The following is a 14,648-nucleotide window of genomic DNA, read 5'->3' as shown; positions in this document are numbered from 1 at the left end:
TTATTTCCTCATCGCACTTACCATTAACTGAAATTATCTTGTTTACTTATTCCTTACCTCCCTCCCTAGAAAGTAAGTTCCATAAAAGCAAGGACCTTGGGGCGCCTGGGTGGCTCAGTCATTAAGTGTCTGCCTTCAGCTCAGGTCATGATCCCAGGTCCTGGGATCGAGCCCCGCATCGGGCTCCCTGCTCTGCAGGAAGCCTGCTTCTCCCTCTGCCACTCCCCCTGCTCGTGTTCCTGCTCTCGCTATGTCTCTCTCTGTCAAATAAATAAATAAAATCTTTAAAAAAAAAAAAAAAAAAGCAAGGACCTTGTCAGCCCTTTGCAAAATGCCTGGCACAGAGCAGGTGCTTGGTAATACTTTTTAAATGGAGGAATGATAAGTGGTTGAGCCCTTCATTCCCACCTTTTCCTCTACGTGTTTCTGCTGGCTCCTTCCTAGCAGCATTTAACATGCTTAAGTCTCTCTCATAAAAAAAAAAAAGGGGGGGGGTGCCTGGGTGGCTCGGTTGGCTAAGCATCTAATTCTTGATTTCAGCTCAGGTCGTGATCTCAGGGTCGTGATCTCAGGATTGTGAGATTAAACCCCGTGTCAGGCTCTGCACTGGGTGTGAAGCCTGCCTGGGATTATCTCTCTCCCTCTCCCTCTGTCCCCCCTTCCCCCACTCACTCTCTCTCAAAAAAAACAAAAACAAAACAAGCCTTCACTGGGTACCTACTGAGTACCAGGCACCTTGGTGGGTACTGGACACATAAGAGCAAATCCCACGCACCCCGACCCCAAATGGCCTCCCCGGCCTAAGACACCCAGGGTTACCACTCTCAAACTCTGTGGTGGGAAACATGAGGAGGGGGCAGCCTAGGCGGGCTGGTAGGCTCTGGACTTGATTATGTGGGTGTCTCTTAAGGATATGGCAGATCAGATTGCCCTGGTGTGTGCCTGGAGTGACACACCCCAGGGACTTTCCTTGGCCCTGATCCGATCAATATATTTATTGGTGACTTAGATGAAGTTAAAGAGGTCTAGTGCTCATACCTGTGGATGGACAAGCTGAGAGGCAGAGCAGAAAGAGTGGCCAACATGGCCAGGATCCCAAAGGCTCTCAATAGGCTAAAGCCCTGGGATGACCCTAGAAGATGCTGCTTAACAGGGACAAACAGCAGGTATTCTCACAGTGTCCTAAACTCCAACGATCGCAACCCCAGGGAGGGGAAGGGAGGGTGGACGATGATCTGACAGAACCTCCTGGAGATATACACCTAGCAGAGGAGCCCCGTGAATGGACCTTGCTCCTGTCTCCAGTGTTTGTGGTCACCGAGCCCAGAACCTGATACCCTGGGATGTTTAGTGCATGTGCTTGGGATGACTGTGCAAATGAGCAAAGTATCTTAAGTTTGGCTTAGTGGCTTCAAATCTCTGTGTAAGTCTTTGGCCTTGGCCAAATTAGCAACCATTTCTAAACTTGTCTCCCCACCTAGCAAATGGAAGTAATAATGCCCATTTTTTCCAATGGGATAATGGGTTATCAACTCCACAGGCTAACAGATGTTGGATTCTATTATTAAGACACGGCCCCTGCTTTGGAGTATGGACAGAAGCACAAAGAAGTGTTCCAAGCAGAGGGGACCCGTATAACACAAAAGCTCTGAAGTGCCACCAGCTGGAGATGATCCAGAAACGGAAAGGTGCTCGTGTGGCTGGAGCACAATGAATGAGAGGAAGAGACACGCTAGAGGCTGGAGAGGTAAGCAAGGGCCATGTCCCGCAGAGCCTCGTAAGACACAAGGAGGGGACTGGATTTTATTCTGTGTGGGATGGGAAGCCATTAGGCCTTGAAACACGTGACTCGATCTGATTTACACTTTCAAAGCCTCCCTCTGGCAACTGCATGGAAAGTGGACCGGGGAACAGGTGCGGATGGAGGCAGGGAAGCCCAGTTAGGTCACCGCACTGTCCAGAGGACGGGAGGAGCAGGACTCGAGTGCTAGGTAGTGATGGAGACAGAGCACAGTGGTCCCTCACCGGCTGCAGCGCCCACCTCCACCGCCCCTCGGCAGCGTTTGCCTCCTCGTCTAACCTTTCCCCAAGCCCTGATCCCCCAGGGAGCAGATGTGTTTGTGTTAATGTCCCACCACCCCCATAAGCCCCGGAGCCTCTCAAGGATGGGAGTCAGGCCTGGTGGAGCCCCAGCACCAGGGAGCACGGGGCTGGGCAAGGCCACGCTGGGGCTCGAAGGGTGACGCGGTGAAGCAGGGAAGGGAAGAGGACAGGCACCCCCCTACAGCCTTGTGTCTAAGAGCACAAGGATATCAGTAACCAAAGAGAGAACCAGGGCAAGAGAAGGAAAAAAGTAGAGGCAGGTGGTTTTATGGAATGACAGGAGACAAATTGACACAGCAGTTCCAAGGATTCAGGACAAAATCAAACAGCTACCTGGCCATCCCCATCTGGGCGTCCATGTGGGTTGGGCCCTCTCTGGTCCCTCACCGGCCGCAGCGCCTACCTCCCCCGCCCCTCGGCAGCATCTGCCTCCTCGTCTAACCTTTCCCCAAGCCCTGATCCCCCAGGGAGCAGATGTGTTTGTGTTAATGTCCAACCACCCCGTAAGCCCCGGAGCCTCTCAAGGATGGGTCAGGCCTGGTAGAGCACCAGCACCGGGGAGCACGGGGCTGGGCAAGGCCATGCTGGGGCTCGAAGGGTGGCGCGGTGAAGCAGGGAAGGGAAGAGGACAGGCACCCCCCCCCCCCGCTACAGCCTTGTGTCTAAGAGCACAAGGCTATTGGGGCGCCCGGGTGGCTCAGTCAGTTAAGCATCTGACTTTTGATTTCGGCTCAGGTCATGATCTCAGGGTCCTGGAATCCAGCCCTCCCCCACTCCCTCCCACCCCATTGGGCTCCCTACTCAGTGGGGAGCCTGCTTGAGGATTCTCCCTCTCCCCCTCTGCCCCACCCCCCCACTTATGCATGTGCACTCTCTCTCTAAAATAAGCAATCTTTTTAAGATTTTATTTATTTATGGGGGGGAAGCATGAGTGGGGGGAAGGGGCAGAGGGAGAGGGAGAAGCAGACTCCTCGCTGAGCAAGGAGCCAGACTCTGGGCTCAATCCCAGGACCCTGGGATCATGACCTGAGCCAAAGGCAGACGTTTAACCAACTGAGCTACCCAGGTGCCCCCCCAATAAATAAATCCTTTTAAAAATTAAAAAAAAAAAAAAAAAAGCACAAGGCTATCAGTAACCAAAGAGAGAAACAGGGCAGGAGTAAGAAGCTGGGGGGTGGAGCGAGTACAGATGATTCTATGGAATGATATGAGGCAAAATGACACAGTAGTTACAAGGAATCTGGGCAAAGTTCAACGACCTGGCCAGCCGATCTAGGTGTCTGTGTTAAGTTAGGCCCTCTGATCAGCCCTTCGCGTCTACCCTGAAACCGGTCCCACTGAGGCAGGGACACCACTGTCAGACAGTGCAGGGACCACTGGGCATGTAACCCGGAAGGAAATGCCCCTCTGAAGGAGTAGGAAAGTCAGGAAGGAGAAGGAAGCCTTGGGAAGGCAGCCTGCCCTGAAAAGAATTTGAAGAGAGCCAGGTAGAACCAGGGGTGTGCCCGACCCGAGGGTCAGAAACGTCCTCTACGATAAACAGGGGAGCTAGGGCTGGGGCCAGGGGAGAGTAAACTTTGCTTAAGGGGACCAAGAAGCCCCCAGATTAGTCACAGGCAACACAGTCGTGTAAGAGGGAGGTTGGCAGATGGGGCAAAGGTGAGACTCTGAGCAGAGACTGCTCACTTCCATCCCAACTGTCAATTCCCAAACCACCTCTCTCCCTACCCCTGGGCCATGGCCCTAGCTCAGGCCCCAGGCCCCCTTCCCCAGACTAGGATCATGGAGCAGCCTCCTTGTCCCTCTCCAGGCTCTGTTCTACCCAGTCTACTCTCTTCGCTGCATCTGTGTGATCCTTTAACACCTCCCCATTGCCCTGAGACAGGATTCAAATTCCTGAACTGACGCCCAAAGTCCACCTTGATTTGGCCTCCACCTACATCTCTGCTGCTTCTCCTTTGCCCATTCAACACCTCTGTCTACTGAACTCATCATGGTGTCTGGATGTATGGCTCCTTCTCCCTGGGATGTCCTTACTCCCATCTCAGCTTCTGGGAACCTTCCACACTCAACCCAGGTCCTCCTCCTTCAGGAAGCCTTCCTAGAACAAACCAGTCATTGGCCGGCCCTGTGAGTGCTCTCTACCAGATCGCCTTGTCTCATGCTCCCTTCCTGAGGCCCAGGGCCCCCTCGCCCCCAACAGCACCACCTCATGGCCAGCACTCCAGACTCCCGGCTGCCCTGCGCCTAGCCCTGTGCAGGCCACTAAGGACAAAGATACAGCATTAGGGTCCCTGCAGTCAAGGAGAGCCAGTGTCCTGAGAAAGGCAAACCCTCCCACAGATGCCCACCACACAGGACAGACTGGAAAGAAAGAGCCCACCTATTCCAGGGCTCAGAGGAAGGAGGGAAGGCCTTCTCGAGAAAGAGGGATCTGAGGAGGGCCTCAAAGGATTTAATGGCAGAGGAGCAGAAAGGGCGTCCTCGGCAGAGGGAAAGGAGCAAAGAAAGAAGAGAAGGGCAATGCCTAGCAAAGAAGGTCTTAGTCTAAGCAGGGGGAGCGGGGAAGGGGGGTGCTGGGGCTGCAAGGCTCCTGTGGGGGTTGGGAACCAGGAGACTGCCAAGGCCGGAGTAGGGCTCAACCCCCAGTGCCCTAACAATGCCAGCCAGAAAATACACAGACTAGAAACATTTCTTGACCGTTAATGGGCCTCTGCCCATATCTTACCCACTGGCTGCCACATGGGAGGGGGGGTGTGTGTCAGGGCAGAGGGAGGGGACCAGGATGGGGAGCAAGGTCCAGACTCAGGGGGTCTGTGCTTCTTGTAGGGGATCGGGGGAGGGGGACATGGAGGTCTCTGCCCCCGGCCAAACATTTCCTCCCAGGGCGGCCGCTACGCCCGCACGAGGCTGGGTGCAGATCGAGACGGTCTGGGGCCCTCCGGAGCCAGGCGGCAGGCAGGCAGCAGTCAGGATGGCCGCTTCTCGGGGCTCATCAGTTGCTCCACCTCCCGCATGAACCGCAGACACAACTCTTCCTGCCACGGCAGAGCCACGCACTGCACGGCCACGGGCAGCCCCACGCTCTTCTTCGTGGCCTGCAGGGGACACAGGCATCAGGGTGGAAGGCGGTGGAGGCAGGCCCCCACCAGGGACCAGGACGCACCCCAGCTGGAGAGGAGGGGCAGCACAGCAGAGCCAGGCTGCAGTCTTTTGGGGGGTCTCGCATCAAGGAGGGCCGGCAAGGGGGCGCCTGGCTGGCTCACTCAGTAGACCATGTAACTCTTGATCTTGGGGTTGTGAGTTTGAGCCCCATGTTGGGTTTAGAGCTTACTCAATGGGGAGGGGAGGGGAGGGCAGGGGAGGGGAGGGGAGGCAAGGACTACTCATGCTTATGCTGCTTCCTTCCCAGCGGCCAGAGTTGGGTGTGGGTGGGTGTCGAGGGGAAGGGGGGGGCCCAGGGGCCAGGCCAGGCCCTGTGGCCTCACCTTCTGTAGCGCCTTGTCCCAGATATCCCCAAAGTAGCCCCTGTACTGCTCCATCCGGGCCTCATCCTCTGCGGTCACCGAGGTGACAGGCACCACCCCCGCGGGGAAGTCCAGGCAGTTGTAGAGCAGAGTGTAGCTGACGGCCCCTGAAAGGCACCACAGGCAGCTAGAGCGACCCTGCGACCCTCCGCACGGCCCTGGGAGATGGCGCCCTGCCCCACGGGCAGGGAGAGGCTCTCTCCCAGAGCCCAGACTTGAGTGTGTGACAAAGCCCAGGAATCCAGATTCCCGGCAGGCTGGAGAGCCTGCTGGAGCTTGCCCTGTGCCTCTGCCCAGGAAGCTTCCCCACCTGGACCGTTGTTCCTATTTTTCTTGGCTTTTCTAAATCCCACCAGTACTTTAAACCCCACCTCCCCAAACTGTAGGCTCCATAACTCAAGACCTCCCACTTCAGTGGTGCTGAGGACAGGGAGCCTGTTCCCTCCCAGAACATCCCAGATGACTCCCATCTCTCCAGCCAGTCGGACTGTGAGCTCCCCAAGGGCGGGGCCCTCCCCAAGGGGTGCAGCCCTCCGCCAAGGCTTGTACTTCCCGGCAGCCTGCGGGCACTGGGCTGAACTCACAGAAGAGGAGAAGCAGGTGGGAGTGTCCTGGGTGTGTGCAGGGGCAGCAGACCTCACCTGTGGCCTTGCCTGGGGCATTCAGGTCCAGAGCAGGGCCCAACATGGGGGTGAGCAGCACGTCCAGGTCCAGCGCCCTCCACTGGGCAATCACGGAGTTGCGGTACACCTGGGAGGATGCCAGCACAGCAGGGGGAAGCCCTCACTCTGCAATGCAGGGACTGTGGCCAGAGTGGCTCTGGCTCCAGCACCTGCCCCCGCATCTGGACTAAGCCACACTGGGATGGAGGTCCTCGGGGCACACAGGCACGGCTGCTTCCGGGAGACCTCCATTGTTCTACGTCCCACATGAACTGCAGACATCATTCTGCCTGCCAGGGCAAGGCCACGTAGTTCCCAACAGCACTGGGTGGGGGGGGGGGTGCGGCAGAGAGGCATCCAGGACAGGAGCCGCAGACTGACCCAGCCCCCAAGGGTGAGCACCCAGGCGAGTGAGGATCAGAGAGCAGGGCCCGAGCAGACCAGTCCAGGGAGTGGAAGGCGGAATGACAGGCCACTCCAGGGGCCCAGGGGACCCAAGGCTAAGAGATCCCACTGGCAGGTGCCCTGTCCAGCTCCACCCCATACCCCACCTGACTCTAGTCTAGGGGCTCTGGCCTCACCTCGATCTCGTGCTGCAGTTCCCAGAGCTTGCCAGCCGACCTGGGCAGAGGAAAGGAGGTCACTGCCCATCAAGGTCACAGCCATGGGGAGTAGCAACATCAGACCCCTACTCTTAACACCTCCCAGATCTCACTCCTCCATGGTCCCTTCTCAACTAGGGGAGCTCCAAGAGGGAAGTAGCACGGAAAGAAGTTCAAATCCCCAAGTTCATGTCCTGTGGAGAAAATCACGCCCCCAGAGGGATTTAGACTGTGTCACTTAGTGACTTTACAGCAGAGCCAGGCCCAGGTCAGGCCCAATTCGCAATGACCCTTAGGATACCAGAGAGACCAGAGCTGTCAAAGGTCCTAAATGCCTGGCAGCGAGAGAAGAGGCAAGTCCGCAGGATGTCAGAGCCTAATAATGAGGCCATTTATGGCCTGCTTTTCCCACCCGGGCCACTGAGGGGGTGGCAGGATCCAGTGCAGCTCAGTTCCCGTCAGACCTCCAAGAGCAGCGTCTCTCACGGGTTCCCCAGTAACCCCCTCTCTCTTGGGCCTCCCCGATGCTTCCTTTCCTGGTCCTTTCTACCCTCACCTCGCCAGGTATTCTCCTCCCCACCCTGTGTCATCCCGTGATCTCCTTCAGGCCCCTCCCCTCTAGCCAGACCTGGACCCTGAGAAGACAAACTTCAAGGTCCCATCTGAAAACCACGGAGGTTGCCACCCTGGCTGGGCCACTTCCAGCCTCAGAAGTGACTTCCCTCAGCTCCTCCCGTCAGAAACCACTTAACCCCAGGTCAGGGGACAGGGAAGAGGGGGGCAGGATCTAGGCACAGGAAATGTCCTTACCGGGGCTTCATGCTGTTAAGAAAAGCTGCCACCCTTGGGAGCTGCCAGAGGACAAACACAGCGTCAGTGACTCAGTTCTGGGCTGAGTGCAGACAACAGTGTTCTTCAGGCCAAGCTACCTGTGCCTCTTCCCTCTGTCCCTCCCCCAGGCCCCCGGGTAGCACCTCTTTCAGCATGCGGCTGGCTGAAGATTGCAGGGCATGGGGAGAGGACAGGAGTCTGGGTAGGGGCTGGAGAGAAGAGGAGGCCATGCGTGCCCAAACCAAGAGAGGCTAAGGCGAGGGGAAGAGCCCCAGAGGCTCCGTCCCAGTCCATTGCAGCCCTCCACTCCTTGTGCCCTCACCAGAGGCTTCAGCACGAAAGCCAGCAGTCCTTTCAACCACCTTGGCATCTTCAGAATGGAGATCAGGTCCCCCAAGCAGGGGTCCACGAAATCACCTTTGCTGGGAGACAAAGGGTCCAATCCAGCACTCCCTCCCCAGGCCTCCCTCCTGGCTTGCCCCCACCCACAGCACCCGCAGCTCAGTGTCATCTATTCCGTGACACCCCCTCCACTCCCTCCTCACCAGACTCTGGCAACCACTGCTCTCCAACCCCTTCATCTGCCTCCTTTCATTTTTTTTTTTTTTTAAGATTTCCTTCTTTTTTCATTAAGTAATCTCTACACCCAATGTGGGGTTCGAATTCACAACCCCAAGATCAAGAGTCCTATACTGTATGGACTGAGCTAGCCAGGCGCCCCTATCTGCCTCCTTTTACTTAGTTTTTATTTTTTTAAAAAATTTTATTTATTTGAGAGATCGAGAGAGAGAGAGTGTGCACATGAGTGGGGGGAGGGCAGAGGGAGAAGCAGACTCCCCGCTGAGCAAGGAGGCTGACATGGGACTCGATCCCAGGACCCCGGGATCCTGACCTGAGCCGAAGGCAGACACTTAACTGACTGAGCCACACAGGCGCCCCTATCTGCCTCCTTTTAGACATGTGACTTGTTTCTGCTGATCGTTTGGGATGCCTGGACTCCACTCCATACCCACTGGAGCTTCCCAAGGCACGACTTCGCGTCTCCCTCCCTGGCACACTCAGCTCAAAGCAATAAGGACTCAGTGAAGGCAACATTTCCCCGGGGGGGGCCTGACACTGAGGGCATCCCCTATTGATGCCGACGCCAGCCTAGAGAGACAAGTGGAGCCGCCATGACTCTTACTTCTGAGGCTGTCTCTAGCTCTAGAGCTCCGAGAAGGGTCTCAGGAGGCCGACCCGAGGGCTTCATTCCCAGGGCCAGAGTGAGGGGCAGCCCCTCCTGCTGAAGCCTGGACCAAAGTCAGCTATAAGAGGAGGTCCAGTCAGCCCAGGCACATCAGCAGGGGGTACCTTCAGAGGTCTTGCACCCCTGTCAACCCTTAAGGACTGAAAGCTTCTAAGTGGAACCAGCTTCTCTAAACATGAGCTCTGGGGCGCCTGTGGGGAGCTCAGTGGGGAGCCTGCTTCTCCCTCTCCCTCTGCCTCTCCCCCGGGTTATGATCTCTCTCTCTCTCTCTGTCAAATAAATAAATAAAATCTTTTAAAAAAGAGCTATAAAAAAATAAACTGCAAAGTCCCTTAAAGTAGGTCTGATCCAACCCACCCACTCTACAGAAGAGAAAACTACTCAAAAGGCGGGCCCGGCTCAAGTCAGAAGAGCCTGGAGTCACAGCCTGATGTCTAGACCTCTCCTGTCCTGCTTCACCCTGCCCTTGTCTCTCAATCTTTCCCAAATAGACAAGCAACTCCCCTGCCCACCCCCTACCTCCCAATGAGTTTTCATCGATTGAGCTCTGCTCAATCCAGCCTCCCCTCGAGCTGGTACCTTTCTAAAGTGCCAGGGATCTCCAGGCTCCATCTGCACAGCTAGAGGGGTGGTGAGGTCCCTGCCCAGAATGCTCTGACCTTCTTTGTGTTCAACTGAGGCCTGTTCCCCCAACTTCTCCCAGAACGGCCCATCCTGGGAGTAACAGGACCCAGCTGCTCTCCCTGGGTCTACCCATGTCCTGGACCCCACCCCAGACCCCAAAGTCCAACATCACTCACAAGTTCTGCAGGAAGCTGTGGCCTCCATCACTGAACAGCCCACCGGTTGACAGGGTCTCCAGAGCACGGGGTATGTTGCTTGGCAGGAAGGGAACCAGCTGCGAGATTGAGGGGTGTAAGGCCCCCACACCTAGAAACCCTTGGCTCCCACAATCCCCATGCTGCCCAGGCAGCCCTGAGGATGGACCGGACCAACCCTGCCACCATGGCAGCCCTCAATGGAGCCACAGAGGCCACCTAACTGACCCATGAACATTCCCTTAAAATGCACATCGTGAGAGAAGTCAAGCCACACATAAACTTGTCTCAGATGAGCAGACTAAAACCCATTGGCCCACCAGGATGGTGGGAACCTCTGGACAGCCGTGCACCATTGTCTGTGGTTGACGGGAGCCTCCCAGGGCAGCGCTCACTCATCCCCAGCACAGGGCTGAGTTCACCATCCAGCGCGAAACCTAACACTCATGATCAGCCCTCTATCCACGGGTCCCACAGCGACATCGCTCCCGTCCCAACCACAAAGCAATCAGGGTGAAAGGACACTGGGGACCGGTGGCAGCCACAGGTACCAGGAAGGTTTCCCTGAAGGAGGGGCCATACCAGGGCTTTGGGGTCCCCACGGCCATACCGTGTGGCCAGCAGCCTCAAGGCTCTGCTTCGTCTCCAGCACTGCCCGCTTCATGGCCGGGGTGGGCATGGTATACTTGTCAGTCTCATAATACCCCACACGCAGAGGCCGAGAGCTTGTGTAGACCTGGGGGGCAAAACCCTGGAGTCAGAATCAGGTGAAGAGAGAGCGGCCCAAAGTTGGGCTCCCAGAGATCAGAGAAGCTACTCAGCCCCAGACACAGCTGAGAGGTTGCAGCCTGGATCCCTGAAAACTAAGTGCCTGAGAGGCCGGCCCTTTCTGCATCTGACCCTTTCACAAAACCCCTTCATAATCACTCTGCAGAAGGGGCTGGAACAGATGAGGATTCCCACTGGCCATATATGAAACTGAGGCTTCAGGTCTAGATAGTGAGATAGGCAAAGGGGCCTGGAGTGGGGCTGGGACTTGTCCCAGTCCACCCCGTGCAGACTAACAACACTAGGTCCAGAACCCAGGTAACCTGTCCCCTGAGTTGAGGCCCTCCACTGCCTGTTTCAAGACTGCAAGTCCTGGCTCCCATGATAATTCGTTCCAGACCGCATCACAGGGACCTCATCTCGTCCTCTCCTCCCTCTCAGGAAGGGCTTCTGAAACCACTGGGTTGTTAGAATATCCTCTGCCAAGGAGGGGGAGCTCACACCATCCAGCCTAGATCTCCTGCCTGCCAAGAAACACCCTAGTTCTCCCTCAAGTGGTTCTCGGGCTGAGAAGGGAGTCCTGTCTCTTAGAGCCGGCAGAAAAGGCTGAGACCAGAAGGTGGGACCTTTTCTCCCCAGAGGCCTCCCTCCCAGGCCCGCCTGAAAGGCCCCAAGTCGCCACAGGCGGGCAAGGGCTCCATCTGGTGGCTGTCTGTGGAGCAGCAGCTGAGCCTGGCTTCAGACCCCTGGGGGTGGTTTTCAAGAGACAGAGCCTCCAAGGCCTGAGCACGCTGCCTGGGGCTGCTCTCTGGGCTCAGGAGCACCAGCAATAACCAAACTCAACCCCACGCCCATCCCTAGCCCTGCTCACCTCCTCCCTGAAGGGCAGCGGGGGCACGGTGGGGTCCAAGCGGAACATGTCCTCACACAGCAGTGCTCGCAGGCACAGTGCTAGGCTTTCCACGTCCCGGGCCATGGGGCCAACTGAGAGCTGCACTGTGGGGGCAGGGAGGGGAAGGAAGAGAGATCACCCTGCTCTAATGGGCTCTGGGGCCGGGTCCAAGCGAGGGCTGGGCCATGGCCCAGGAGTGTGAGCAGAGACAAGGAGGTAGGAACTCAGATCTAGACTAGCCTGAGAGTCAAACACTGCCCCCCCGAGAGGGAGAGGCAGGGGTAGAGGTGGATCAGGCAGACCCCCCCCCTCCAGGGCACTGAGGGAACCCCAGACCTCACCTGCTACCTGTCCATAGACACAGCCCTTCAGGCCACTCTTGCTGGATAAGAAACACAAGATGTTGGAAACAGGAAATGGTCACCCTCTGCCCAACCCCAAACCCATACAGCAGCTTAGAACTCTCACCACTTTGGAAACTAGGAACCAAAGCCAGTGGTGCTGGGACGCTCCCCGCCCCCGGCAAAACCCCAGTGATGGAATCCCTCCCTGGGGCCTAGAGAGGTTGGAAAGCTCCTTCCACCCACCCCCCACACCATACCTGATGCGGTTTGATGTGGGCTTGAGGCCACAGATGCCACAGAAGGCCGAGGGAAAGCGGATGCTGCCTCCAATGTCAGTGCCTAAGCCCAGGGGGGAGCCTCCAGCCCCAATGAGGGCTCCTTCACCCCCGGAGGAGCCCCCTGGGGTTTTGGAGGACTTCCACGGATTCAAGGTCTGGCCAAAGAGGGGGTTACTGCAGTCATAGCTGGGGAAAGCAGGAACGGGTCAGCCTGGGTCACACTGGGGCCAGCGTCCCTGCCCTGCCCCGCCCCCAAGCCCACCTGAACATGGACTGAGGGATGTTGGTGTGCACGAAGGGCACAGCGCCCTGCTGCTTCAGCACCCGCACGACCACGCTGTCACAGTCTGCAGGCGCGCTCTCGTTCACGCTCAAGCCCAGCGTGGAGTCCTGGCCCTAGAGGAAGGGACAGGCACCAAGAGGGGTGTGGCTGACGGCTCAGGGGGGCCCTTCAGCAGCAGAGGGTCCCCTCCTCCCGCTGTCTCACAGGCCAAGGCGGGGCACACACCTAGGACCCCTCTCAAGGCCTCGGGACCCAATACTTCCTCCGAGGGCCCGGGGTAACCCAGGAGGCAGAGCCGGCTGGCAGGGACAGGGGCGCGGGGTTGGAGTCCGAGAGGCAGCAGGGCACACCTTGTAGCTGAAGCACTCCTTGAGGCTCACAGGGACGCCATAGAGCAGGCCCCGCCGTGGGGCCTGGGACAGCTGAGTCTCACAGTCTGCCAGGTAGGTGGTCACACAGTTGGTCCCTTTGTTTACTTCCCAGGCCTGGAGGAGGGAGAAATGGACACAAGGCAGAGTGAGATTGGCCTTTTGTTTTTAATTGTGGTCGAATATACATTATATAAAATTGGCCTTTTAAAGGATACCCAGGGAAAGGGTAACCAGCCACATGGCCCAGAGCGAGGAGCACAGAGAATAATCTAGGGCCCAGCAACTCACCTCACTAAGGACATCCAGCCCAGCCTCACCCTGGCAGTCTCTGGCCTCAACCCCAAGATGGAGAGAGTACTTCCAGGGCCAGGGCACAACCAAGGTACCCAAAGGAGCAAGACACTGGCCTCGGATGCTCCCCGGAGGAGGAAGATGACCTTTGGCCTCTAAGCCACATCTCTGTCAGTGAAGCAGACAGGGGCAGATCCCCATCTCAGGTCATGCTGGGAGTCAGCACAGAGCAGGGCTAGACCCAGGTTCCAGCCTCCCAGAGGCCAGCAGGTTTTTTCCTGCCCCAGGCCTGGCCCACACGGCACCAGCCAAGCCTCCCCTCCCCCCAGAAACTCTTGAATCTGATAATCAAGTCACATGGAGGAGTGACTGACTGATACCAATCATTTAAAGGGGTGGGAGCTTGCCTAAAAGGAAATGATGCACTAATGGGGACCACCTGCCCTGGGGCCTCTCCATAGCCCTCCAACCACACTCAGCAGTGCCCTATGGGAGGGCAGGCCAGGGCAGAACGATGTAATGGCTTTCAGCAAATACTCCTGTCCCTGTGAGACATCTGAGGAAAATGGGCGTGGGCCCCGCTGCCACACCTCGGCACATGAAATCTGTGGGTGATTAGGAAGGGCAGCCACTTTTCAGGGACACCCGAATGAGGAGACAAAGCACAGTCTGCTGAGCCTGCCAGTGTCCCCTGGGGCATCCAGTGCAGGAGCTTGGGGTCCTCCCTGCGTAGTCAGGCTCCCTCTCCCTCCCCCTTGCTCAGCTGGCTGAGCTCACCCCCGCTGTCACCCACGCCCATCACACTCTGTTTCAAGAAACCACAAGCAAGGCAACTCATAAAGCACAACTCTTTCCTTCATTTCATTTCAAACAGATGCCTGGAACACTTACTACATGAAAGACACAGTGTCCAGCACTAAGTACGAAGACAAATGAGACAAACTCTGTCCACAAGGGGCCCGCGTTGACAGGGGAAAGAGGACAAGGCTAGCGCAACAAGGCCAAGAGAAATGTGTTAAAAAGTGAGCGCTGAAGAGGGAACCTTAACTCCCTGGAAGAGGGCCTCCTTCTCTGAGCCCGGAAGGTTCAGCGGGTGGTGGCTGTTACCCCAAGTGGGGCAAAGAAGAGGGAGAAGAGCCTTCCAGGAAAAGGGAATCCTGCACAAGGCAGGGCTCGGCGTGGCAGGCTCTGGGTGCCAGGGAACCACCGGCAGCTACTGCTGCCCACCCTCTGAAGGCCTTGGCCAGACAGGATGCTGGAGACTGAAGAGGAGCAGAAGAGCAGAGTCTGAAGAATTGGAGACCTGAGAGGGCATCCAGCAGGAGGCTGGCGCTCCATGGTGGAGGGAGACGGTGGTGGAGGACCAGGGTGGCTGCTGGGGGGATGGGGACAAGGGGTTGGACTGGAGAGAGCTATAGAAAGAGAACAGACCACACTTGGTGACGGACGGGGTGGAGGCGGGAGGGAGAGGGAAGTCTGGGCTGCAAGCCAGGCTTCTAGCTAAGACAACATGCTCAGTGTCGCCCCCACACAAACACACACACAGAGGCAGCTCCTCTCTCTCTCTCTCTCTCTCTCTCTCTCTCTCATGCCTCCTGGCAGCCCCTGGCACTGTGATCCCCGCCCCCGCCA

The 14,648-nt window shown here is 57.3% G+C and overlaps 1 protein-coding gene across 1 annotated transcript in view; it reads right to left on the bottom strand.

The window, feature by feature from the left end:
• Positions 1 to 3,227: 3,227 nt before the first annotated feature.
• Positions 3,228 to 14,648, bottom strand: part of FAAH (fatty acid amide hydrolase) — a 17,408-nt gene continuing 5,987 nt past the window's right edge. Inside the window, exons 3-15 of the mRNA XM_044914019.1 lie at positions 12,705 to 12,839; positions 12,334 to 12,467; positions 12,051 to 12,257; positions 11,791 to 11,831; positions 11,429 to 11,553; positions 10,400 to 10,525; positions 9,772 to 9,869; positions 8,048 to 8,147; positions 7,705 to 7,745; positions 6,874 to 6,913; positions 6,272 to 6,380; positions 5,592 to 5,737; positions 3,228 to 5,201 (exon numbers count right to left, since the gene is read on the bottom strand). Coding sequence (XP_044769954.1) covers positions 5,073 to 5,201; positions 5,592 to 5,737; positions 6,272 to 6,380; positions 6,874 to 6,913; positions 7,705 to 7,745; positions 8,048 to 8,147; positions 9,772 to 9,869; positions 10,400 to 10,525; positions 11,429 to 11,553; positions 11,791 to 11,831; positions 12,051 to 12,257; positions 12,334 to 12,467; positions 12,705 to 12,839 — 1,431 coding nt within the window. The 3' untranslated portion in view covers positions 3,228 to 5,072. The remainder of the gene's footprint in view (positions 5,202 to 5,591; positions 5,738 to 6,271; positions 6,381 to 6,873; positions 6,914 to 7,704; positions 7,746 to 8,047; positions 8,148 to 9,771; positions 9,870 to 10,399; positions 10,526 to 11,428; positions 11,554 to 11,790; positions 11,832 to 12,050; positions 12,258 to 12,333; positions 12,468 to 12,704; positions 12,840 to 14,648) is intronic.

The sequence above is a fragment of the Neomonachus schauinslandi genome, chromosome 4 (assembly GCF_002201575.2).
Source record: "Neomonachus schauinslandi chromosome 4, ASM220157v2, whole genome shotgun sequence".
NCBI lineage: Eukaryota > Metazoa > Chordata > Mammalia > Carnivora > Phocidae > Neomonachus > Neomonachus schauinslandi.
The sequence above is the reverse complement of the archived record's forward strand: the minus strand, read 5'-3'. Positions and strand labels throughout refer to the sequence as shown.